This window comes from Electrophorus electricus, chromosome 8, assembly GCF_041902795.1.
Source record: "Electrophorus electricus isolate QZ-2024a chromosome 8, ASM4190279v1, whole genome shotgun sequence".
Classification (NCBI taxonomy): domain Eukaryota; kingdom Metazoa; phylum Chordata; class Actinopteri; order Gymnotiformes; family Gymnotidae; genus Electrophorus; species Electrophorus electricus.
The window spans coordinates 21,589,628-21,614,343 of record NC_137504.1 but is presented as its reverse complement, the minus strand read 5'-3'; the positions used below and the strand labels follow the sequence as shown (position 1 = coordinate 21,614,343).

The following is a 24,716-nucleotide window of genomic DNA, read 5'->3' as shown; positions in this document are numbered from 1 at the left end:
TCAGATGGCTTTGCCTTTCTTAGATTCCTTTGTTGTTTAGTAATGCAGGGGTGGAGGATTTGTGTGTGTGTGTGTGTGTGTATGAGAGAGAGAGAGAGAGAGAGTAAATGAGCTTGTACTTTGCTTCAGATTCCTTTCTCTTGCTGCGTTTGCCATTAATAGACATTCTAGTCACCGCTATAAATATAACAGTCAGGGGGGATGACTGTCGCGAGAAAGTTTGGGAGTGTGTGATGGGGGCTTCGGCAGGGTTGGGAAGGGAGGTCCATGTGGAAGAGGGTGGGCAGCAGCTGGCTTATAAAAGCCTGCTTCCCCTAAACGGGTGGTACTTTCCAGAAAAGTTCCAGAGCTCCAGCTCCAGGGCATCCAGCGACAAGCACACGCTCTCCTGCACCTTCCTGCAGCCATGGCCGAGAGGCGCATCCCCTTAACCTTCCTCCGCACGCCATCCTGGGACCCATTCCATGACTGGTACCAGGGCAGCAGGCTCTCCGACCAGGCCTTTAGCGTTCCCGCCCTCCCTGAAGAGCTGCCCAGCTTCCCCAGCAGCCACTGGCCCGGCTACATGCGCCCGTCGGCCGCCGCCGCCGCCATCGAGATGGCCTCCATGATGAACTTCCCGCTGGCTGCCCAGATGCCCGTAGTGCCCCCGCAGGCCGCCTATGCTCATGCCCTGATGCGCCAGCTCAGCTCGGGCATGTCGGAGATCAAGCAGACCCAGGAGGGCTGGAAGGTCAGCCTGGATGTCAACCGCTTTGCTCCTGAGGAGCTCACAGTGAAGACCAAGGATGGTGTGGTGGAGATCACTGGTAGGTTTGTTTGTTTGTTTGTTTGTTGCATTAGGGAGAGCGTGGCTTTATTCACCACATGCTGAAAGTGCAGTCCAGCTACTGTGGTGCCGTCGTGTGTCGTCCAACACTTAGTCAAACTGTCACCATGGCAGCTTGCAATTGGCTGCTAGACTGTTTTTCCATCTGAGATTCTTGCCATTCTGAGCTGAGTAGTCTGAGTAGCCTGCCCATGTGAGACATCTGAATAGGATCCTACTCAAACATAAAGTGTGAATTAAACCATCCAAGTTATTCTTTTTTTTTCAGCGCATGTGCAGTTTACAACATCCATACCTTATAAAAGTGTCAGTAAAAGATGAAGTGCTTTTCACTTTTGTGACCAGAATAACCAGTCACCTAAACACACCCACATATCAAACAGCATTTTGTTCTTAGTCCAGGATGTATAATGGGTAGGGCGTAGGCCTACTGTGAGGGAGCCTGAGAGAGAAGAAGCCCTGAATTGACTCCTCTCGTGCTGTTACTGAACGAACATTGCCGAAGAGGAAAGTGAGGCATCGTGAGCCACTTGTGAGCCAACTGGCCTCTCGCTGCTTCAGTGCTGAGATGCGCTTCAGACAGACGAGCCTGAGCTGTTGCTCGCGGAACAGCTGCCGAGCCGCAGGAAGTGGGAGCTGCCCGGATCTGGCTCTCTGTGCGAGCTGTTCGGGATGGCGTAACATTGCTGAGCCAGATTCCAAAGCCCGGCCTGGCGAGAACCTGAGGACTGGAGATCCAGAAGCCCTTGCATGTCTTCTTCATCACTCCTCGTGTGCAGTTTTGCTCTGCATTACTTACTTATGAAGCACAATGTGCTGAACTTTAATGATTTCCAGCTGAGTTGGATTCGAAAGCTTGGAATGTTTGTGATTAGCACCAGGAAGGAAAGGGAGAAGAACCACCCCCCCCCCCCCCCAAGAGTCATGGCTTACATAACACTATGATCTCAGCCACACTGCTTTTAAGTTAACTCTGTGTATGTACTCTATGAGACCAAAGCATCTGATTAACATCAGGGCCTTTGCCATATGACATTAAATTAACCTGAGCTGTTACCTGAGCCTTCATACATGAGGTCAATGGTCAAAGCCCGATCTGTACCTAGAGTACTTCGAACCTCAAGTACGGCTCGGCTTGAAATACCTTGCTTCAGGTCTCATGGACGACAAGCATCGAGACTATTTTCTGTCCTGGCTCCAAGATGGTGGAATGAACTCCCACTTGCTGTCTGGACAGCAGAGTCCCTTTCAGTCTTCAAACGCAGACTGAAGACCCATCTATTTGCAGAATATTTAAAGGACAACTGACACTGCTCCCTTATTGACTGACTAATTTAGTACTTATTGTAGGGTATTGTTTATGTTGTTTAACAAACTCTAGCACTTATTGTTTATAGCACTTATCATTGTTTAAGATAGACTTTATGTAGTTTGCACTTCTAGGCATCAGCATTCATCCCTGTATTCTACAGTATTCTAGTTCATTGGTATGTTTAATTCTAACCTACTATACTGTACTTGGATATATTCTATGAGTAAATGACAAAGCACTTTTGTAAGTCACTCTGGGTAAGAGCATCTGCTAAATGCCGTAAATGTAAATGTAAATGTAAATGTAAATGTAAATGTATGCACTTTATCAGACCAAGGCATCTGATTAACATCAGGGCCTTTGCCATATGACATTAAATGTCATTAACCTGAGCTGTTACAGACCATCCCTGCTGGCTTGTATATGAAGGCGATTTAAAAAAAAAAATCATGGTGATGATCTTCGTCACGAAATTGTCCGTTAAAGACACGAGTCGTGCCGATAGACCTTATGCCCAGGATGCTTGCGCTGATGCGTGCGCTCCACCGGGCTCACAGGCCTACTGGGATTACAGAGGAGTTAGGGTTGCCCGGTATCATCAGAGCTGTTGTCTAAACAGACCAATGAGTTGCCAAAGCACAGGGTCAGTTGCCAGGCTGGCTTTGAGATCAGGGTCCTGGGGTGGGGGTGGGTGCAGATGTATGTGATATGGCCCATCTACACAGCACCAGCCAGGGGAGGAGATGAAGCTACAGATGGAGGCACTGTGCGTATATGTATACTGTAAAGTGCCTGAATGAGTTCCCGAGAGCCCACAAAATTCCCAGTCTGGGATGAAAACCTACAAGCTGCTAAACTCAGCCCTGTCTGTCTACAGTGAGGTGAAAATCATAGTCACAGTACAAAATTATTGCATGTGGTGTCTCAGGTGAAAGCAAAGTAAAAAAAAAAAAAAGGGTGGTTAAAACTGGGTTGAAGGAACCTTTGTGTGATCTGTCTCCACAGGCCAACACGAGGAAAGGAAGGATGAACACGGCTACATCTCCAGGTCCTTCACCAGGAAGTACACGTGAGTGTAGTATCTAGGGTGCTTTATAACTCGCTTGCATACATACGCACCTGCAGTGTGGCCCATCAAGAAGTGCCTAAGAATCAAGCATTTCATTGACCAGGAAGGGTAGATTAAATAAAATTAAATAAAATAGCATTATATCTATGATAATAACAACGTACAATATGTATTTTTGTGTATAGCTATAATTCTGTCAAACGGTAAATAAGTCTACCATTGTTACTCTCCATTCGCCGAATATTTGACATGTACATCAATTCGCTGGCCTGAGGCCATATTCCCGCTGCCTACGTCGAAGCCTTCCAGAGGGCCATGTCCTCGGCTCTCCTGCAACACCACCCCAGCTCTGCTCTCTGACTTATCCCCGTGCTGGGCACAAGCAGGCAGCCACACAGCAGTGAGGAGACTGAGCAAGTCCCACTGCGGAACGTCTGCAGCTGCCGCAAAGCCCCCCCCCCACCCCCCCCCCCCCCCCGTTCCCCTCCCTCACGCTGCCTCTCCTTGATTCATTCTCTCGCTCTCTCTCTCTCTCTCTCTCTCTCTCTCTCTCTCAGCTACTCGCTTTGTCCCCCCCCAACCCTTAACCCCCCCACCCCCCCACCCACGCACGCAACCGTGTCAGTCCAAAGGTTCGCTTTGTCGCCATCTAGAGGCAGACCTCGTCTGCTCGTCTTCCCAAAAGGTTAACTAAGCAGATGCTCCGGTTCGTGCGCATGCCGCTCTAGTTCACGCTCATGGCCGCAGACCTCAGCGGCAACAGCCTGCTTATCATTATTATTTTCGAACAAAATTATGACCAAAAGCGCCACTTCGATATGTCAAGTAAAATGAGGCTACAGCAATATTACTGCAGTCCCATTAGAGATCAGCACCGCGTCCTGTTAAATAGATGAGATCAATACTTTCTGCTCGGGCCAAATATCGCCTGCCGGTGCCTTCTTCACTCCTGTATGTTAGTGATTCACTAACTCTGGCACGTCCAACGCGGGACAAGGGTTTCGCGGTTACCCAACACCCCGACCAGGCAGGTCTGTGTGGCTTCCGAAGAATTCTATGGTTCTCCAGGGGCCACAGGCAGATACCAGCCTAACGTGTCTCTCCGTCCATCCCATGTTCCCCAGACTGCCGCCCGGTGCCGACGTGGAGAAGATCTCCTCCTCGCTGTCTCCCGAAGGCGTCCTGACTGTGGAGGCGCCGCTGCCAAAGCCCGCCATCCAGTCCTCGGAGATCACCATCCCCGTGAACACCAGCGGCGTGCCCGCCAAGAAGCCAAGCGAGACGAAGTGACAGACAGGGGCCGACTGGGGCCGCGCCGTTACATCGACCAGGCGTGCACAGGCGCACACGGGCATGGCTGTACGTGATGCGGGCAATCAGGAGGCACACACTCTGGCGCTCGGGCATATCTGCTTAGGCACTTGACAGTAGCAAACACTCTGATAACTCTGTAGATGTTGCATGCACTAATCTCTGCAGGTCATGTGATTTCTCTGGGAGCATATGCAGAGGTTTACAAGGAGCAGAGTGGATGAATTACTTTTATTTAGCTCTTCGGTCACTCTCTCTCTTTATATGTCAACCTATATGTCTCCTCTCCCTGTAGTGAATTCGAATCCGGCTATGTACACTCTTCCGCCTCACCGCCATGTGTTGCTTCTGTTGTAATCACATATTTCATCAGAATAATTCACGCTCGCACACACGGGTACCCTAGGCACACTCGGAAGCCTGCCAACACAGGAAACCGTCCTGAGACCGTTCTTATGCCTCTGCTCCCTCCTAAAGGGGTTGTTTCCCCTTGGCTCAGGAGAGACGTACATCCACGCAAACTGCCCTTTATGTTCTTCTGACGTCAATCCAAACTGGCTCGTTTCATTTGCATGTTCAGGAGTGCACCGGACAGGCTGCTGTGCTTCGGAGCGCTATATCTGCACGAGAGGAAGGAGCCATTTTGGATTCCACCACAGAGAATGAAATCTCTCACTGCGTAGAGAATCTTGTAGAGCCTGTTTCTTTGGCTGTGTACTCTGATGTTTGCTGTGTAATGTGTTTAGACAGTATTTGCTCTTTAGGAGACTTTTTAAAAAAGAATAACCTGACTTTTGGCCATGCTGTTACCGCAGCTTTGAAATCTCTAAGAAATGTTCAATAAACTTTTTAACTTCAACTCTTCTGATTTATTATTTACAGTAGACTAGAGGATGGAGATAATGTAGTGAATTCTTTACAGCAGTGCGGTATAATAAATTATAATGTTTGCCATTATGCTGTGTGGAGACACTGGAGAAACTGACTACATTTTCAATCTGTCATAGTTCCATTAGCTTTCTTTATAGCAGATGAACATAGATGCTTACTCATTCTATGCCATCAGCTAGGTCAAGAGAGGTCATGTACACAGGCTAAAGTAACCCTTAATGTATAGAGCAGGAGGGAGAGGGTGTTGTTTTAATACATAATAAACTCTTCAAAGCCATGTGCTGATATTTCAATGAATTTTGGACAGTAGTGAATGTACACTTTCTTTACAGTCTGGAATGAACTGGAGTGAACATGCACGAAGAGCTACATGCCAGCTGGGAACCATCTATGACCCTGTGAACATGCGCACAGCTGACTGACCATCAGTAGTTTGGAAACACTGCTTCAAGGCGTTGCATCGTGCATACACTCTGAAGTATTATCATCCTAGAAATTACTTTGATTAGTACTGCTCTCTTGGCCTGCTCAAAGGACCAGTTGTAGCACCATTCTGAGAAGTAACGCAGTGACTGAAGAGACCCCCAGTCTGTCTAATCGTTAAACAGCAGAATCATGGGCTGGCTTTCAGAGAGGGGGGAGGAGAGGAGAGGTCCAGCATAACTGTAGCACCATTCTGAGTGATGGGGAGATATAGTGAGTAAAACAGAGAGATCTTCTCCCCAGTCTCTAACCTAACAGTCTCCTCAGTCTCAAACCTCCTCAACATGTGCTGACTTTCCAGGGAGAAATACAGAGATGTAGAGAGGGAATATGTGAGAAAATGAGAGAATACTTCAGCACCGAGCTACAGCAATGTGAGGTAACATAATACTTAGAAAGACTCTCTTTTTCTTTGGCATTTTACCAAAAACAGTGGCAGTGTAATACACTGCTATCATTTCAATACTAGTTTCTATTTTTACAACATGAATGCAAAGTCTGTGCAGCTTTAAGTTCAGTTTCATTTACGAGCAAAAGAACCTCACCACTGCCCTTACGCTGTTTCTCTGCCAGCGTTTTGCAACTACCAAAAAGTGTCCCAAACCACTAGTTCACTTGTTTATTACCCTCAGTGTACCTATACTTAATGAGGTCTGAATATGAACGTGATTATTAATGCGGATTTAGCTGGGTATGACCTGTTGGCGTACACCTGTTTCCATGGAGACCGGTAACAGCCAAATTGGAGCTGGACGGTAATGAGTCGACGAGAAGCTAGCTCGGGTAAGAGAGGAATACCATAGTGCTTTCAACCCTCAGTTCACATGTAGAAAACTGAGAGGCTACAGCTTAGGGCTGAACTGGATGTGACATGCTCCTTTCTTAGAGGCTAACATCAACAGCTTTTTAAAGAAAAAAAATGGTTTTTTGCAACTGCGGCACCCACGTGTGCTTGTGTGTGCATTTGTGAAAGTCTTGACGTGTGTGTGTGTGTCCGTGCGAGAGTGAATCTTTTTACCAACTCAACTAAACTACACTAGCCTAATGGTAAACTAGCACAGCACTAATGCTCACTTGAACTCAGATTCTCTCTTTCTCTCTCTCTGCCTGTTATTTATAGTAAGGCCTGCCATGTCCATTTCCAGCATTTTCCATTACAGTAGTGGAAATCCAAAAAGCACTCATTGTGTATGTATGTGGGTGAACAGAGGGATTTACTGACTAATAATGTTCATTTCAGTTCCAAGGATGAGTCCAATGTTACAATGAAAATCAGTTTTAGAACTGACCTTAACGCCAGTAGCAGATGTCTTGTTCTCAAACATTTGTCTGTTATGCTTTCTACAGATAAAAGGAAGAAGGGTTTATAACATCGCCTTAAGTAGTGCACAGCACAATGGATAACGATTGTACACGATTACACCTTATTTTAAGGAAATTAATGAGATCAGATGTAAATTATTTTACATTGGTTACCATTAGGATTTGGGTTAGGAAACTGCTCCAAGATCAGTGGAAGAGCAAATTACAGGGAGGGCAGAAGTACAGTGGATCCCTGTCTGCTTAAAGCTCTCTCCTGCTCTCTCCTTCCTCCTAGCCCATCAAATCCATGAGTCACTGTTCACTTCTCTCCCCTCTAATGCCTGGTTAAATTATTCATCTGCCCAATCCGCCATTCTCACAGCCAGCCAGCCGGCCGGGCGGCCAGCCTGCCGGACAGCCAACCAGTCAGCCCGTTCTGTCCATAACCAGCTGGCCGGTGCTGAGCCAGAGTCTCATCTCGGTGCCATGTGTAGCCTGCCAGCCAAGGTTTGGATTGGAAGGCGCACGTGCACGCATGGGCACGCATGCATGTACACTCACACACACACTCACACACACTCACACACACGCGCGCACACACACGCGCGCGCACACACACTCACACACACACACTCACACACACACACACACACACACACACACTCACACACACTCACACACACACACACACACACACACACACACACACACACACACACACACACGCTATCTCTCTCTCTGTCTCACTCAGCTGTCATGCTTAAAGTAGGGCAGCTCTCAGAAGACGCACATTAGTGTCATCTAAGATGGGGGCTCACACAGCTCTTTCTCTTCTTACCCCCATCCCATCCACCCCCCCACCCCACCCGCTCTCCCTGTTCCATCACGCAGGTTCAGATAATAAGGAGGCTCTGGGAATTCCACAAAACAGTGTGTGATGTTTGGACACAGGGGGTCCACTGCAATATGAGGTCCTGTCACTTCGCCGTAGGATAAGAGACAGTACACAGTCTCTCTCAAAGCCTGGCAGAGAGAGCTGGCGCAAGTGGCATGCATTTTGGGGTACATGTTGAGTAAACTGCTTCTAGTTGGCATACAGATGTTGGTTGTAAAACTACACCTATATGAGAGAGAAAACATAGCTCGGCTACATTTTGATTGGCATGTATCTTAGAAGCACTTTATTTAGAGGTAAACATTATTTGTAGTGTATTACTGTTGCATGATAGATAAGCTTTGATAGATAAGTCCTTTGACCAGTCAGACTTTGAGCTGGAGTTGTAACATATGGAGGATATCTGGTCACTGGTGCTGGCAGTCACCGTGTCGCTCTGTGTGTGAGTGCATGTGCGTGTGTCCCAGCATACACATGTATGCCACTTTTGTGGCATCTGCATTCTTTCAGTAGATAATTTAAACAATCCAGGCATTCATGTACATACACCCAACAACACACACGCACGCACACACATCCATACTCACAATGTACGTACAGAGTTGAAATAGTGAAGAAAGTGATATCGCTCCCCGAGAACGACTGGAAACACACGCACGCACGCGGGGGCATCTATTCTTTCTGTAATATAAAGTCAGGCAGCAACCTTAATTAATCCCAGATTAATCATACTTGAAAGTTGCGATAAAAAATAAATTGTGCATTAAAAATAAATAAATAAATAAATAAATAAATATTATTATTAATAATAATAATAATAATAATAATAATAATAATAGGCCTACGCATTTAAACACACGTATTTATGACTACAAATATTTCCCTGAAAAAAAACCCTGCTTACTGCTCATAACTTTAAAATAAATTCCAACAAGGAATTAAATAATTAACATGACATTCAAATATTTTACCTTCCACGTCGAAAATATTTTCCCCTGCTCCGGTTCTTTAAGCAGTTATTTGAATGACGAATACGTAATTTAACGCTTGTTTGGCTTTTTTCCTTCCTGTAACTGTATATTTCTGCAACAGCCTGAGGCTCCTTATTCAGGAAACTATGGAAACGTATTGACTATATGGAATGTTAATATTTGCCACAGCCCTAGCAACAGCGATTGTATTGGATAGTGAAGGTGCTCGTGCGTTGTCACCATTGGCCACCGCGATGAGACTGCAGCGAAAACTGAACTGGAAGGACATGCAAACAGATTGTTGGAGGTCTGAGGCCTGAAACACGCAGACTGTCTGCTTAACGTGAATGTAAGGCTAAAGTCTCTCTCTCTCTCTCTCTCTCTCTCTCTCTCTCTCTCTCTCTCTCTCTCTCTCTCTCTCTCTCTCTCTCTCTCACACACACACGAATATAAATTTAGGAAAATGTTATATTAATATTTGGATTCAAGATTCCAAGATGTCATTAAAAAATTCATATAAAGAGATGTTGTACCTTGTATGTAGCCTCTGCATAATTACACCCCTGCTAAGTTAGGTTAATTTAACATATTACTACTATAATTCAATAATACTTTTTATAAAGTTACATGATTACCACTACCATATACCCAGTCTAACTTCCATCCATGTGAAATTTAAACTCCGCTACTTCACACGTCTTGTTTGTTTACCTTTATTGTAGTATAATGCAGGTGTTTGTTTACTTTTATTTTAGCATAATATTTTAGGTAAGTTGTACAAACACTCCAACAGTAACCCACTGACAGCAACAACGCCCTCCTTACTTAGCCATGTGTGTATTAAGTGTGGGTGGCTATGTAGAAGCCTACATGTCTAGGAAGGGATATTGTAATGATCAGTGCTGCTGGTTTATGGTGCTGCTATGGCAACCACCAGCCAATCCTACGCAGATCTTGAGATGTATTGGATAGTAAATCTGGTTTAATTTTTGCTCCCAGTGTCAAAACATAGCCAGCTACACCGAGAATCTTAATAATAATATTCATGCACTGGTATGTAATACTGATATTCATGTTTTGATAAACCAAGGCTTTAAACAGGGTGAGGTAGAATACAGGCCCTGGCAAAACAGTTTCAGTTTATCAGTTCAGTTATTTTAAACACTTTGTAAGTTAATCAGACAAATCAGGTTGTTAGTATTAGCAGTATCCTCTCCTACCTTACAATATACTACTAATATTCCTCTCACATACACCACTGTTGTCATAGTAACCTAGTCACAGTAATATTAAACTGCAGCATTCTCTCTAGAATGTGTAGTGTGCAGCATGTCGAATAGACAATGATCATTGTATCCTTTTGGATAGTTATACGCTCAAAGATAGATTATTATGAAATGAAATAACTCAAAGATACTGGATATTTATGTATATTTTGGGAATATGTTATACCTCTTAAAGAGTAGTATTTGTGTGTGTGTGTGTGTGTGTGTGTGTGCGCGTGTGCGCATCGCCTAGGGCCTCACATCAATGGGTTAATAAAAACATGTTTGAATCACTGTATTCATATCTTGTGAGATAGAGACAACACTAAAATATCAAGTTAATTTACTATTAGGTTCTACGTTTTATCAGATAAGATGGCAAAATATAATAAATATAATAAATTTTGGCATGGCCTCGGGACTTTGAGAGTGGTGCACACAAAAACTGCAGGAACAGAAACAAAGCAGTTAACCATGTATTTCAGAAGTGGCTAAGAAGTGGATAATTTGCTAGGCTTTACTCCTTTGCAAGTTGTGTGCCTATTCTTTTTGTTTATTTGTATCAGCATTTGCACAGGCAGACTACTAATGTAGTGTAGTGTACTATTTATTATGCATATATCATATGTTCATTTTAAAGGTGGCCCCAATTTTTTCATAGCCTGGGCTCAAACAGGGCTTAATGTGGCACCTGTGTGTGTGTTAAGGCTCCTTCTGTTAGGTGACAACTGTGTAGTTTTAATTGGTTAGAAATAGATGCTTTCATTTGCGTTTACTGCAAATGTAACAAAGACTTGATCTGCTGTTCTTGGCTTCAGTCTTTTTTCTTCTTTTGGTGCCTTTCCTGGGAATCAAAAGGCATAAACTCACAATCCAGTAAATACCTGTGTAAAAGCAAGCAAAGGCACGATGAAAACATCCACTTTCCACTTTCATTAATGTTGTGTTTTTATCTCTTGTTCATACTGACACAATACCTTCTGAATCTAGGGCATTACCAGGTGGCAGTACACTGTATCAGCCATAGCGCACTGTCCTTTGTGCTTAATCAAAGACTTTTTACTCTGAGCCTTTGATTTCTCTCTCTCACACACACGCACGCACGCGTGCGCACACACACACTCGCATGCACACACACCCATCCCTCCCCCATGACCAAATCAATATCTGCTGGTGCTGTGAGAACAAGCCTAATTTGCTTACATCTGTCCTACTGACTCTATTCTATGCAGGCAAATTGCATGGTCGACTTTGATCCAGAACATTCTGCCATCTTGCAAAGAGCCCCAAGGATAATATTTCATCCTCTGAATCAGCATTCCAACATTGATTTTGTCACCCACAGCTAACGTAAGCTATCTTTTCCCGATATATGGAAACGGGAGAGTGGGTCACATTAATGTAGGGCTCCCAAGCCCTGAAATACAAGCAGTGCCACCCTTTCCAGTGAGGAAAATCAGTGGTGCCTGTTCTGCAGTGTGCCATAACAACTAAGCCACAACTCCACCACCAGCCAGGCCTGTTAGTGGAAGAGTTGTTGCCATGTTGGACAGGTATGTTTTGAGCCACAAACCGTGTGACGCCTGTTAGCCAAACACTCCATATCAGCTGGCCATGAAAAAATCATCAAGTACATTTCAGTCAATGATGCATTTTACAAACAGAACGGATGAAAACGCTTTGTTTGAACGTCTCGCCCTCTGAGGCGTTACGAGTTTATTTCATTTTTCAAAATCCCAAATTTCTGCAATCCCACTTCAGTGAGGTGAATTATGGGCTATCTGAGCACACCGTCTACAAAATAAGGATACTGCTTACACTGTTTATTTAATGTTCCATCCTTCATTTTTAATTTACAGTCTGCAAATGTACCCCAGTGAGTCCTTAGTAAATGCCACAGCAGACGAGATCATCAGAACCCTGCCATTCTTTGCTATTTATTTATTTTAGGCACAGTTAACACCTTTGAAGCAATTCAGTATCAATAAAACATACACCATCAGCTAAAGTACCACAGATATTATGTCTCAATATGCAATTGTGGGTTAGAGTATGTGTGAGCAGCCTGACACAGAGTACACTGACACTAAAGCAGTTTAACAGGGGAAATTATTGGATGTTGATGATTCAAAACATAGTCCCTGTGTCACCGTGTTAGTGTTTATAGCAAGCTAGTGGAGGCCAATTATAAGTGTCAGATTCTAAATTTAGCAGGGGGTTCTTATTTTAGAGCATAATATGAGATATGAACTAAGACACCAGCAAATCTCTTTCCTCTCATTATTTTTATTTATTTATTTTCCCAAGCAGAGGTTACTAAGAATCTTTCCTAATATAGTGTTTTGAGGAAAAAGAGTGAAGTCCTTGTTGAAGCAACTCACAAACTGAAACTGTTGGCAGTAATTGAGTGCCAGATGCCGGTTACAGATATGGCATTAGCAAAGGAAGCGCTTAGCAATCTGGGAGATGGCAGAGGATGGTACTGAGTGGCTGAATGGACTGTGTGGGCAGGGCTGGGGGGGGGGGGGTTAATCTAGGACACTGGGTGTCAAACAGTGTGTGTGTGTCTATCTCAGGAATCAGTTACATCTGACCAGCCTATACACTTCTGCTTGTTGACTTTGTCTCTGTAACTCTATACACAATATATTTCATTCAAGCCGTATAATGCTAGCATCTTTTGCTAAAATGTGCTACCATTTTGCAGATGTTTGCAGGGACCTCCGAAACATAATTTTCACAAAGCAGCAACACATTAGGAAACAACTTTTTCTACTGATGAGGTCATACGGATGTGACTCATCCGGAATACAACAGCATCACTGAAATGTGGTTAGAAGAATGTTGTTATGTTTTAATTCACTTTTTATCATTATTATTATTATTGTTGTTATTTTCTCTTCTGCATCCGCTACATGACTCACATTTAAGATATCAGGAGGGACAGCTAAAAGGAGAAGAAAAAAAAAAAAGAATTCATAAATTAGTAAATTATGGTCCGTGAGTGAATTCCTTAGAGAAACGCAGATTCTGAGGAACTGATATACACTGATCAGTCATCACTATCTCACTGTATAATGTGACGAGAAAAAAAAAAACACACGAGGAAAGGTCATTCTAAGAACAACATTAATCATTACAATGCGATCGTAATTTCACCATGACAAAACACCAGACAGACAGCGTTAAGCTAACAAAGCTAACACTGGTGTGTGTATGTCTTTTTTTTTTTTTTTTTTTTTTTTTTTGTCTTTTTACTCCTTTGTTTATTAAAACCCAAATACAAGAATTGCATGTCACCACAGCAACGCCCAGAACAGATCAGTTTATGGTTAACAATCACTGTTTTGGTATAGCGCACTTTAGCAAAGAAATTTAAATAAAAACAAAAATCGAAGGAAAAATTTTTTTTTTTTTTTAAACAATCCAATAGAAAGTAATAAATAAAAAACAATAGATTGAATTCTGGTAATTTCTTGTTCATATGAATACATAACATCTACAGTTTTAAGTTAATAAAGTCAAGCTACGTTATATAAATACATCACCAGCATGCACAATATTGTATAATCGAGAATATTGGAGCAGTAATCATCTTACACTGAGAAACAGTATAATAGGCAAGTGCATTTTTCGGAAATTAAAAAAGTAAACAAAAAAGAAGAAGAAAAAAAAACACTAACCTCAAAGCTGCTTTAAGATCATCTCCCATTTTGACATTGCCAGTGTTATGCCTCTAACTGTACTGTCTGTCCACCAAAAAGGAAACAGTCACACGGTTCCAGTTGATTCTGTTCAGTGTATCACGACAAGGATCCAAGTGAATAGGGGCCATCTAAGAACCAGGAGGGGAGGGGAGGGGAGGTGTTTCTCACATTTTTATATGTTGCTTTGCTAGGGATTACTTTTGAAGTAATGTCATGGTAGAATATATAGAGTGCATTTTGTGGAATATGGTATTACACTGTAATAGCACTGGAAATATATATTTTTTTTAATTGTTCATCTTCCTTGACACCCTAAATGTCCAAACTATATCAATAATAATAATGATAATAAGAGTGGTAGTAGATTTTGTTTAAAGGGCAACAAATTCTTTCAGCTCATAATGGAAACAGCATTGTATTTAATGTGTGTAAACTGCGGTTTAGACCTGCAGCCTGTAACCAGTGTGATAACCAGGTCAGCTTTAATGGCTGACCGACTGTGTTGGGCTCACATCAGGATCCACAAATACGTCTAACGGAGACAAAACAATACCCAGCCCTTCATTCTCACTGGAGCCTTTTTGCAAACTCTTACTTTTGCAAGGCGATGACATTCAAGTTTTAACTTTGTTTTTTGTTTGTTTGTTTGTTTGTTTTTCCTCAAGCATCAATATATCTTCCCCTGACAATTCAAAACACTTACTCCTCACTCAGAAATAAGCAGCTCAACTTCAGGTTTCACTACAAGAACAGTCCCTATGCCAGTGTTTAGGTGCGTTTCAAACCCTCGTCATTTAGTTCTGACTTACGGACAGGCTTTTTCCCCCTCAAAGTGGCGTTTTGGCAAATGTCGCAGAGGCAGCCAAGGAAGAGGGTTTTGATTTTTTTTTTAACTGATTATTATGATTTTTAATTTAAATTTTCAAATTTTAATTGCCACTATACCTTTTATTTAACCTGCGTTTCTGTTCAGATTTTTGTCAATCATGATTTTATTTGCTAAATTTTTGCAAATTGTGGAAAAATAAAGAGAACTGCGGCTGTGGTAGGACCATCAGCGCACGTGGCTGCCGCGGTTCCTCCAGGCCCCGCTTTCTGTCATTTTTTTTCACTTTGCTTTTAAATTTGACTTTTTTTTGTTTTTCTTTAGTTTAGTGAGCACTCGTGTTTTGTATTACAGCTAGGAGACGGGTGTGTGTTACGAAGGTCTTCCGGCCCACCGCCCTCTTTAGTTGTTGCCCTCGCCTCCCTCGTCGTCCTGCTGGTCGCTCGTCCAGAGCGTCAGGTTGTCTCGCAGAAGCTGCATGATGAGGGTGGAGTCTTTGTAGGAGTCCTCGTTCAGGGTGTCCAGCTCGGCGATGGCGTCGTCGAAGGCCGTCTTGGCCAGGTGGCAGGCCTGCTCGGGTGCGTTCTGGATCTCGTAGTAGAAGACGGAGTAGTTGAGGGCCAGGCCCAGGCGGATGGGGTGCGTGGGCTGCATGTGCTCTTTGCTGATCTCGTGCGCCTCGCTGTAGGCCTTCTCCGAGGACTCCACCACTGCGGCGCGCTTCTCGCCCGTGGCCACCTCTGCCAAGTAGCGGTAGTAGTCGCCCTTCATCTTCAGGTAGAAGACCTTGCTCTCGTGCTGGGCATCGCTGCAGTTCTTGATCAGGAAGTTGTCGAGGAGGCTGAGCACGTCTTGGCACACGGCCTCCAGCTCCTTCTCAATCTTCTCGCGGTAGGCGCGGACCATCTCGATCTTCTTCTCGTTGCCATCAGCGGAGGTCTTCTGCTCGATGCTGGAGATGACGCGCCAGGACGAGCGCCTGGCGCCCACCACGTTCTTGTAGGCTACGGAGAGCAGGTTCCGCTCCTCATTGGACAGCGCTTCGTTCAGCTCCGTCACCTAGCACACAGAAAGGAAAGGGAGAGAGCCGTGTTTGAGCTGGTGTCTTTCATTTCTTCCAATTATTTAAAATCAAGCAGAATCTTATTCTTTCATGTTTTTTTTTTTAATTATTGTAGACAGCTAAATTTGACAACTCCTGGCATAGAGCTCAAATATTTATCCAATATTCTTCTTCAGGGGTTTTGACACTCATCAGAGAGCGATAAACACTCAAAAATTAAGTTGGGGTGGAAAAAATAGTTTTAAAAGGTTTAAAACAGCAGCAGGGTAGCAGTGGGTGCATGGCTTTGATTGGTGTATAGCTTTGACTGGTAAAAATGGACCATGAAGTGAAAACAGAACTTTGCACATCCCTTCCATCACCAAGCCTTGAGAAGACCGCTGGACATTTAACAGTCCCCCCCCCCAATCTTATCCTCTTATCCTGCAGGGTAGTGCTGATGCATGAGGGTCACTGGTACCCCCTCTACGTTTGCCATGATGACTGATGAAAAATACTGAATGAAGGTGGTGGAAGGTGCTGACATTGCATGCTGACCCGAGAGCAGTTTGGCACTCGATGTCGGATTAACACACGGGGTCATGGACCCCGGGTCCTGGACGAGCACAAAACCGCATGCAAGTGGTGAATGGGGAGGAAAGCAGGAGGAGATGAAGAGATGAACCTGGGAATGAAGCTTCTGAGGACCTGGTGCGGGCCGCAAGTGCTACTAGTAACATTTGCCGCGAAGATTTGTGAAGATATTCGTAGAGACATTTGTAAAGACATTTATAGACGTCGCATCTTTGCGCTGGGTACTGCTGGCTGCTGGTCACCTCTGAGTCACTGTCCTTCTCACTAACTTCTCCTCTTCATGTTGTATCCACTGCATGTACTCAACATTCGAAGACTGAAATAGTGTCACAGTGAGACAGGAGGTGTCACTTTGGAATGAGTTTCCTGCGCAAGACCGCCAAAGTCTGTGGTTTAAAAAAAAAAAAAAAAAAAAAAAAAAAGTAATTTCACCCTTTTCACAATGCAAAAGAACAAATCTAGACGTTTCAGTAACAGGGGATGTAGTAAGTCTGGAGTACTTCCTTCCTAGTGACTTCCTGCACTGTAATTTGACAAGATACCAGCAGGAGGATATGCTGGATATAATTCAGCTTTTGTACTTCCTCTCCTTTCACCCTCTTTTGTGTCCTCTTGTCTTTCTCTTGCCATCTCCTGCACTACCTTCTGAAAGTGCTTTCTTCCATGCTACATCATTCTGTCCCCTCACAACCCAAAAGACACCCTTCCTATGAGTCAACATCCAAATTTAAGACAGACCAATATAGACCGCAAGCTCTCGTTACCAAGGAGATGACTCTTCTGACCCTTCCCACTATTTTCTCCTACTTGCCATGCTGATCCAATGATAAATGACGAATGAAATGTTTGTTTGTTTGTTTGTTTGTTTTTTAAACGTTGCTGGCCAAAAACACTAAGGTCACGCCCATGTGCACAAAATCCTCCTTTAAGCTCTGGACCTCCTGAATATCCACTAGACAATTCTGGTAATTCCAATTCCAGTTTTCTTAGGCCTCCAGTCATTCCAAGAACAATACCATACAATACTATGTTTAACAAATGTCTCAGATGCCATACCTTTTGTAAAGGACTTGGATATTGGCATGTCAACATCTTGGTTACAATTGTAAACCACAGGAATCTACAGCCTCTACAAATGACTGACAGTATCTCGGCAAAATCTAGGCTTAAAAATTATTTTATCTTCATCGCATGTCACCGTTGGCTTCTTCACTACACATTTCTCTTTAAACAAAAGACAAAAACCTGAAGGTACAGGGAGGGTAAGCATAGAGCAGTATAATCACACAATCTTCCGTTTCCATAGAAACAAGCCGATCTTCTTTGTTTGGACGCAACCGACTCTCTGCTGCAGCCTTGGATACAGTGATGCTGTGAGTGTTTGCAGGAATGCGCAGCGCCTGGCTGGTTTGTTTTTTATGCATGTGGATCTTGAATGCTTGCGTATCGCGTGCAAATGCATACCTAACAGCAGAGAGTAACAGCAGCTGGCACATGCGCATAGTGCATCAGGGTGCGTGGGTGTGCAGGGTGGGGGAGGGGAGGCCCAATGTCTGCAGGGAGTTGGCTCGCTGGCGGCAGCAGCTGTGTGCGTTAGTGAAGATGATCCTTTACCCCACCGGCCAGTCCACAAACCCCCCCCCGCCACACACACACACAGACGCGCGCACTCTGCTCAGGCACCACGTGACCTTTAATCTCCGCCAGCCTCCCCACACCTCACTGAGTTCCATCCCTTGAACCACAAATGCGTTGCGGTGGCCGGAGCTCCTGGACAACCACGTGATGGCGTCCGTCACAAGGCATGGACGACGACAAGCACAGTGCTGCAGGAAAAGCCCTGAATTTTTAGTGCGAGCTTTGCACCTGGGACTCCATATCCAACCTTCACTGCGTAGACCTATGGCTTGGGCCAGGAGCGTAGGTGCATGGCTGTAGGCGTACGGAACAACGACCGCTCTAAATGGTTATGTCAGTGTTTCACAACCAGCATTGCAACACACTGCAAGGACATAACAATGCACTGTCCACTAGCTCTTTGTAGTTCTGCTGAGACTACCGCTCCTAATCTCTGGGCGCTTGTGGTGCAAAGTTGCATCACAAGACTATCGTAAAGCCGGCAGCCAGTCGTTAAATGGACACCCAGTGGACTTTGAGCCCCATTTCTTAGTTACGGCAAACTGAGATACGGCAAACGGAGATAGGAACAAGGCGGGAGTGCTGGGGAGAAGGAAAGGCAGGAGAATGAGCGGTAGATAATATCAACATGGATATGTGTTGGAGAAAACAAGGGGCCAGAAACTGGGAGAGCCCAAGGGTCAAAGTGTTACTCAGGTCAGCTTCTACTTCACGTGATTGCCCAGCCCACTCGGTCAACCCAAGACTTCATTGCTTCAAAAATGCTGAAATGTAAAAGTTCTGTGAATATCATGTCTATTGTATGACGTTTCCTTTGTTTTGTAATATCTCTATAAATACTCAAACAAGGAAGCGGATACTTGGTTGAAGTGGTAGACACAAAAGCACATAAGTCAGCATTTGTGTGTTTGGCTTTTTAGCCAAAGCGTTTCTTCCACATCTCTTTTTGAAACTCCCACAAGGGCCTGAGTGGTGAGCCCAGACTAACGCATACATCTGCTGCTCCTTGCATATTTTGTTCTAAATACACTTACACTGAAGGCTTGATGTGGCGTTTGTGAAATTTTGGAGCCTGTGTATTCACACAGAATATCGCCGGTTGGGTTATGCATCCTTGCTTCATTAAAAGTAAGTAATGCCTTGTTTACACGCCGTTTATAGGCCAACATGGGAACAGGAAGGAGACGTCTTGGAGATTTTTGTGGCTCTCGATGGCTACCAGACATTAGCAACACTAGCCTTTACTGGGAACGCTCCCATTTGGGGACCTCACACCGTCTTCTACCAGTGACTATACAGCACTGTAAACATCTCAGGTTATGATGTGTGTTGCATCTGCAGGATACACAGTTGAATATGTGCAGGATGGTACCAATTACTAACAAGGCTACATTCATTTATTAATGTGTGTCTGTTGTCCACCATTTGCGTTTATTTAAACTTTTCACCAATGAGAATACAGTGCCGATTTGGCAAAACAAGACATCTCTCCTCCTCTCCTCCAATTTGGTTTGTACTCTGCAGGGCAGGAAGTCTGACTGGATAACCAGTAGTAGCAGAATCGTTAAAGAGACTGTCCGTTTGCTCATTAAGCTTGGTTTTATCTAAACATCAACTTGACAACTAGAGTTAGCAAAGCGTATATTAATAGACTCCATTTCTTTACCTAATGTTCATATTCCTGGTCTCTTTCTCTCCATCATGGATGTGATGATCCAGAGTGAGGGAGACGCAGAACAACTTGGGGGATGGGGGGGGCGTTTGGGGGCTGGGCACAGCGAGACGAACGGAGAGACGTGCATGGGAGGGAGTGGGCGGTGCTCGCCTAAAGACTTTCATGAAGTCGCCGTTATGTAACCCTAAAGTGCTGGAATCTCTTTGATTATGAAGCTTCTGTAATCAAAACTTTAAAACACAGAAACGCTTCTTAAGTAGCAGGCCGCAGTGGAGCGTCCTTGTGCCTGGGGCTGGGCACAACCACTTGCAACGCATCTTACCAGCAGCAGCGAGTGCGTTGGTCAATTTGATTCCTGTGCCAAAGCTGGCGTAGCGCGGTAGAGTTACTCAGCAGCAGTACCGGGGGTGGGTCACTTTAGACAACAAGACATCATGAGGACAGTCAGAGGTCCTTTTGAAGGGTGACTGGACGTCTTGAATTTGAAAATGGGGGACTAAGTGACAAATTTAGCTTCAGGTGTTGTCAAACAATTTTTTTTCTAGAAACAAACACAACCCCCCCCCCCCCCCAACAAAAAAAAGCCACCCCAACAAATCTTCTAAATGTGTGTATGTAAGAGACCTTGAGATTTCTAATAAGCATTTACATTAGCAGCCAAAATTATTTTAGCTTTAAACAACTAAAATGAAAATGATTCCCTATGCTGCGGTCAGCCAAAGAAATTTGTCACTCTGAAGATTTCGGGATATTTCAGGATAGTTTCCCTGTTCTGTTCATTTCCTGCCGGAAGCTCCGGCCTCGCCTTTTCTGTATGCATCATTGACACCTTGATTTATGAAGGAAGAAAACAGCTTGTCTTGGCTGAATAAATGTAATTGACCTGAGCCAAGCCCTGACCCAAAGGCAAGAGGATATAAACTACGCCGTGACAGCTAGGCCACAAAACATCAGTATAAATTTGCCACTGTTGCACTAAAAAAAATGGGTGCCATACCAGAACAAGGCTTACACAAGCTCCTGCCTCCCACACATAACAAACAGAAGCACAAAAATGTGCTGTGAGGACTTGTTTGATTCGTTTGCTGCAAAACAATGACCTGACCTCATGAAAGTGCTCGTATTTTAAATGTGCTTTCCATAAGCCACTCTGTTTATGCTCAAAGTATACAAATGCTCACAGACGTTATTATAAGCTAGTGTAAACAGGAATACCCAGTACTTACTACAGGCGTACTGGGAGCTGGGTTGTGACACTAATAAAATATCGTTAGTTTATAAATAACAGTGTTAGGTGGCTAAAAATAATATGTTAATTTCTAGCATTTTTTTGTAGACTGGAAGTAAGGTTGTATGGACTAGTAATGTAATAATAATGGCACTCGTCAACAATACAAGCAATAACGGTAATTGTTATGCGATACGTGTATGACATGCATGGCTACTACGACTCGTCGCCATAACTACAAAAGCTGTCCCCATCACTCCGATTAATTTATTGCATTACAGAGGATGGGATTGTGTCATTTTATTAGGTCGCCAAGGGAGGGATTGTGATATTTTATTAGGTCAGGGAGTAGTGAGGGATTGTTCATGGAGCGATAGGCGTGGTTTCAGACACGCCCTGCTGGACCTCTGCTGTGCAGGGACCCTCTTAATGACAGCATACTTTTGGATGGATTTAGGGTAAGCCCCTGCCGCTCATCCTTAACCTTGCCTTGATCTCCTGGCAACAGGGTCATCCAGATCTCCTGCAAATCCAGCTGGCATCAGACACCCCGCACCCCAGCCTTGCTCTTTTGGACTCATTTTAAATGGTATACATCTGCAATGATGCAATGCGTTGCTAATAGTGACACCAGCTCAAGTGAACGTCTCGAGGACGAGTATAGGTGCTGTTAACGGTAGGCGGGACTTAGCCATTCAAGCATTTAGGCCGGATAATTCGTGTCCATAGTCAAACTGCAACGCATCCGGATGTCTTAGTGTAAAAGGGTGCCATACCTTTTTGTTATCATGTCATATTCCGCATAGGTGAGGCTCAAATTCTGCAAGGAGAGATTTACACCATCCTTACTTGCCTATGAACCCCTTATCCGCATGCAGGTGGCTTTGGTTGAAGTGGCCCTGTGCTGCTAACCTGGTTTGGCACCATCATCATCATCAATGGTGGAGATAAAAATGGGGGGGGGGGGGGGGGGGGGGCGACCTGGTGCTGTATCAGCATAAAGGTACACATCCTCCTGAGCGAGTGTGTGCTGCATGCTGGTCTGTGCCCTGTAGCAACCCGAGTGCACTCTGCAAAGTGCACGGACCACGCCACGTCAGCTCTGCATCTTTACGGAACGTAAAAGCGAGTGGCATGAAAAGACAATGGGGCCCGATACCCGTGCCTATGCACTGGGACAGCCGTCGTGCAGCACGCTAACGGTGGAAACAGGAAGGGCGATGGCTGGTGCGTCCTGACAGCAGCCTGGCGTATCAGATGATGGCACCAGGGAGCAGCACGTGTCGTCGGGTGCCCTGGGAGGCAGCTTACTCCCTCCCGCCAGGACAGACACCATCGGACCATGACAGAGCATTTTTCCCCTCGGCGGAGGGCCTCACGTCCCACAGATATCCGAACAGACCGCTGCTCCCTCTGCTCAAGAGAGCTGGAGGAGAAGTGTTTGTCAGCCTTGAGGCAAGACCTCACCGTGCTGCGATTTAGCCTACAATTCAACACACCTTTATCATAATGACTATGACCCACATTTAAGGTTTAGTGAAACTAAGGTATCTGATTTGCACGGACACTGGACAGATTATAGGGGCTGGTTAAGTTATAGACCTATATGTCTAATTAAAATGTGTAAGTAGGATAACAATTAAGAGGCTATTGTGTTAGAAAGTGGTGACATATGAAGGTTTAGCCTGTAAAATGTTACATTTTTTAAAATAGTACAAGGTCTACGTGATTGCATCCTTTTTTGGGTGAGGGTTGACGTATCATACGAAATGGTGCATTACGGACGTTGCACCTTGGCACGCGCTGCGACACGCCTAATGGGAGCGAACCTGTAAATGCCTTGGGGACGCTTCTGTCGCGCGAGCTTGCTCGGAGCCGAACGTCATCGTTCTAATCTGCTCCTTTCATTGCAACATGACAATTATTCCGAAATACTGAAGAATCAGCTCAGTTGTCTCCCCACGTTTGCTACAGCGAGTTATGAATCATGCGTCAAAGGACACTTCGCGTTCAGTTATTTGTTCATTTCGGTCCTCCGAGACACAAAGCAAGTCGACCTGAGCGCAAAAGATTTGGGTTGATTGCAGTGTACCGCACACCAACACCGCCGCATCCTCCACAATAGAGAGATGAACGGAGTTACAACGGATTCGCCAGCGAGCCTTTCACGATGCAACATCATAACGGGACACCTTGGTCAGGCAACATCCTTAAAATGTGGTCCGCGCGTAATCCGGTTTGTCTCAAATGACCGAACGTACACTCGCTCGCTCACACACGCGCGCACACACACACACATTTTTCTTCTTTCCTCTCATTTTATCGTTGCCAGCACAATATATGATGAACCTCGCACAAGCCACAGTCATGACATTGTTGAAGGTTTCGAAAGGTAACTCGGTCCTTCTATGGCCATGTACTTCGGTTGTTCAAAGGGATCTGGCAAAAGGCACCGCCCCAACATCAAACAGTCCGCATTCGGTCGCAATTCCTCTTAACTGCTTGATTCATTTTAAATCCTCAAACGGTTTATTGTCGACCATGAAACATAAATGAATTTAAGTAAGACATTTTAAGGCGAAATGTGGTTACCGGGAAACCGTGATAAGACTAGTCATCTTTTAAAACGCCACATGACTGTAATCTGTCAAATTGGATCAATGCTTTTAAGCACTTTAAGGGCCTCGCCAGAAAATGAACACGCCATAAAAGTCATTTAAGTCAGCAGTTTGCAGCCTTCACACCGTCTGACTTATATATTTCTGAATCTAGGTATTAGTTAAATAGTCAAGTACAGATCATCTGTTTACTCGCCAGTAGATGAACAATGACAGCGTCAATTAAGCGCAAGAAAAAAAAAGAGAAATAAAAGAGAGACCGTCACGGACTTGACGATCAGTCACTTATCGAAAAAACATCGGCGTTCAACTTACCGATTTCATGGCAGCTGCCATATCGTCATACCTCTCAGCCTGCTCGGCCAGCCTGGCTTTCTGAACCAGCTGTTCGCGGTCCACCATTTTTAAATGTTAGAGACGGTTGCTTTACGAGTTTGAACAGTTAAACGGTTTGATGTCGGATCGGCGGCGATGCAGTAGAACGCACCGGAGGTCCTCGCGCTGCTGCTGCTGCGGCTGCTCCCTGCTGTCTGCGCGTGCCGAAGCGACGGCCCCTCCCCCTCCTCACGCTTTCTCTCAGTTGCGTCATCACAGACGAACAGGCGTGCCTCTGCGTGGTGACGTAACGATCCTTATTTGGAAAGTGGGCGTTTGCGTGAGAATGACTTCGCGAATCATATTCCAGCTCTGGAATCAGGAGCTTGGGATTTTTTTTCCAGAGGGATAATGGGAAATGTAGTGGACAATCGTTTGAAAAGCTCTTTTCAATACTGGCACGCCCCACAATCAGTCTCACCGCAAACTGCTTGTAAAACATCCTTAGAACGTGCGGTGTGATCATGCGGACAACATATCCTTTTCTCTGATGAGCTGCCACCAACGTTTTACCTGTCATTATAACTCTGACATGTTTCTTATTTATTTGTGCAAGTGAAGATAGTGCACCTCTCCCTCTCTACCTCCTGCCTCTCCACACCCTCTTCCATATTGTCCAAACTCACCATGGCACAATGCAACAACAGGCAGCTGCTTGATTTTATTTTGTGTTTGTGTGTGTCTA

At 44.7% G+C, this 24,716-nt stretch overlaps 2 protein-coding genes across 2 annotated transcripts; one reads left to right on the top strand and one right to left on the bottom strand.

Annotated features, from left to right (window-relative positions):
• Positions 1 to 317: 317 nt before the first annotated feature.
• Positions 318 to 5,380, top strand: hspb1 (heat shock protein, alpha-crystallin-related, 1). The gene is made up of 3 exons (XM_027010259.3): positions 318 to 809; positions 3,147 to 3,210; positions 4,335 to 5,380. The coding sequence occupies exons 1-3, from the start codon at positions 407 to 409 to the stop codon at positions 4,498 to 4,500; spliced, it is 633 nt and encodes a 210-aa protein (XP_026866060.2). The 5' UTR covers positions 318 to 406; the 3' UTR covers positions 4,501 to 5,380.
• Positions 5,381 to 12,237: 6,857 nt separating this feature from the next.
• On the bottom strand, positions 12,238 to 24,211 carry ywhag1 (3-monooxygenase/tryptophan 5-monooxygenase activation protein, gamma polypeptide 1). The gene is made up of 2 exons (XM_035527212.2): positions 23,972 to 24,211; positions 12,238 to 15,920 (listed from the first exon to the last, which is right to left on the bottom strand). Exons 1-2 carry the CDS (start codon positions 24,056 to 24,058, stop codon positions 15,264 to 15,266), a joined length of 744 nt encoding a protein of 247 aa, XP_035383105.1. The 5' UTR covers positions 24,059 to 24,211; the 3' UTR covers positions 12,238 to 15,263.
• Positions 24,212 to 24,716: the final 505 nt, after the last annotated feature.

Bases quoted from the DNA above. Each gene is read 5' to 3' on its own strand.
- hspb1 (XM_027010259.3), top strand. From the start codon at position 407: ATGGCCGAGAGGCGCATCCCCTTAACCTTCCTCCGCACGCCATCCTGG. The intron at 810-3,146 runs GTAGGTTTGTTT...CTGTCTCCACAG, and splicing joins TGGTGTGGTGGAGATCACTG to GCCAACACGAGGAAAGGAAG. The intron at 3,211-4,334 runs GTGAGTGTAGTA...CATGTTCCCCAG, and splicing joins TCCTTCACCAGGAAGTACAC to ACTGCCGCCCGGTGCCGACG.
- ywhag1 (XM_035527212.2), bottom strand. From the start codon at position 24,058: ATGGTGGACCGCGAACAGCTGGTTCAGAAAGCCAGGCTGGCCGAGCAG. The intron at 15,921-23,971 runs GTAAGTTGAACG...TCTGTGTGCTAG, and splicing joins TGGCAGCTGCCATGAAATCG to GTGACGGAGCTGAACGAAGC.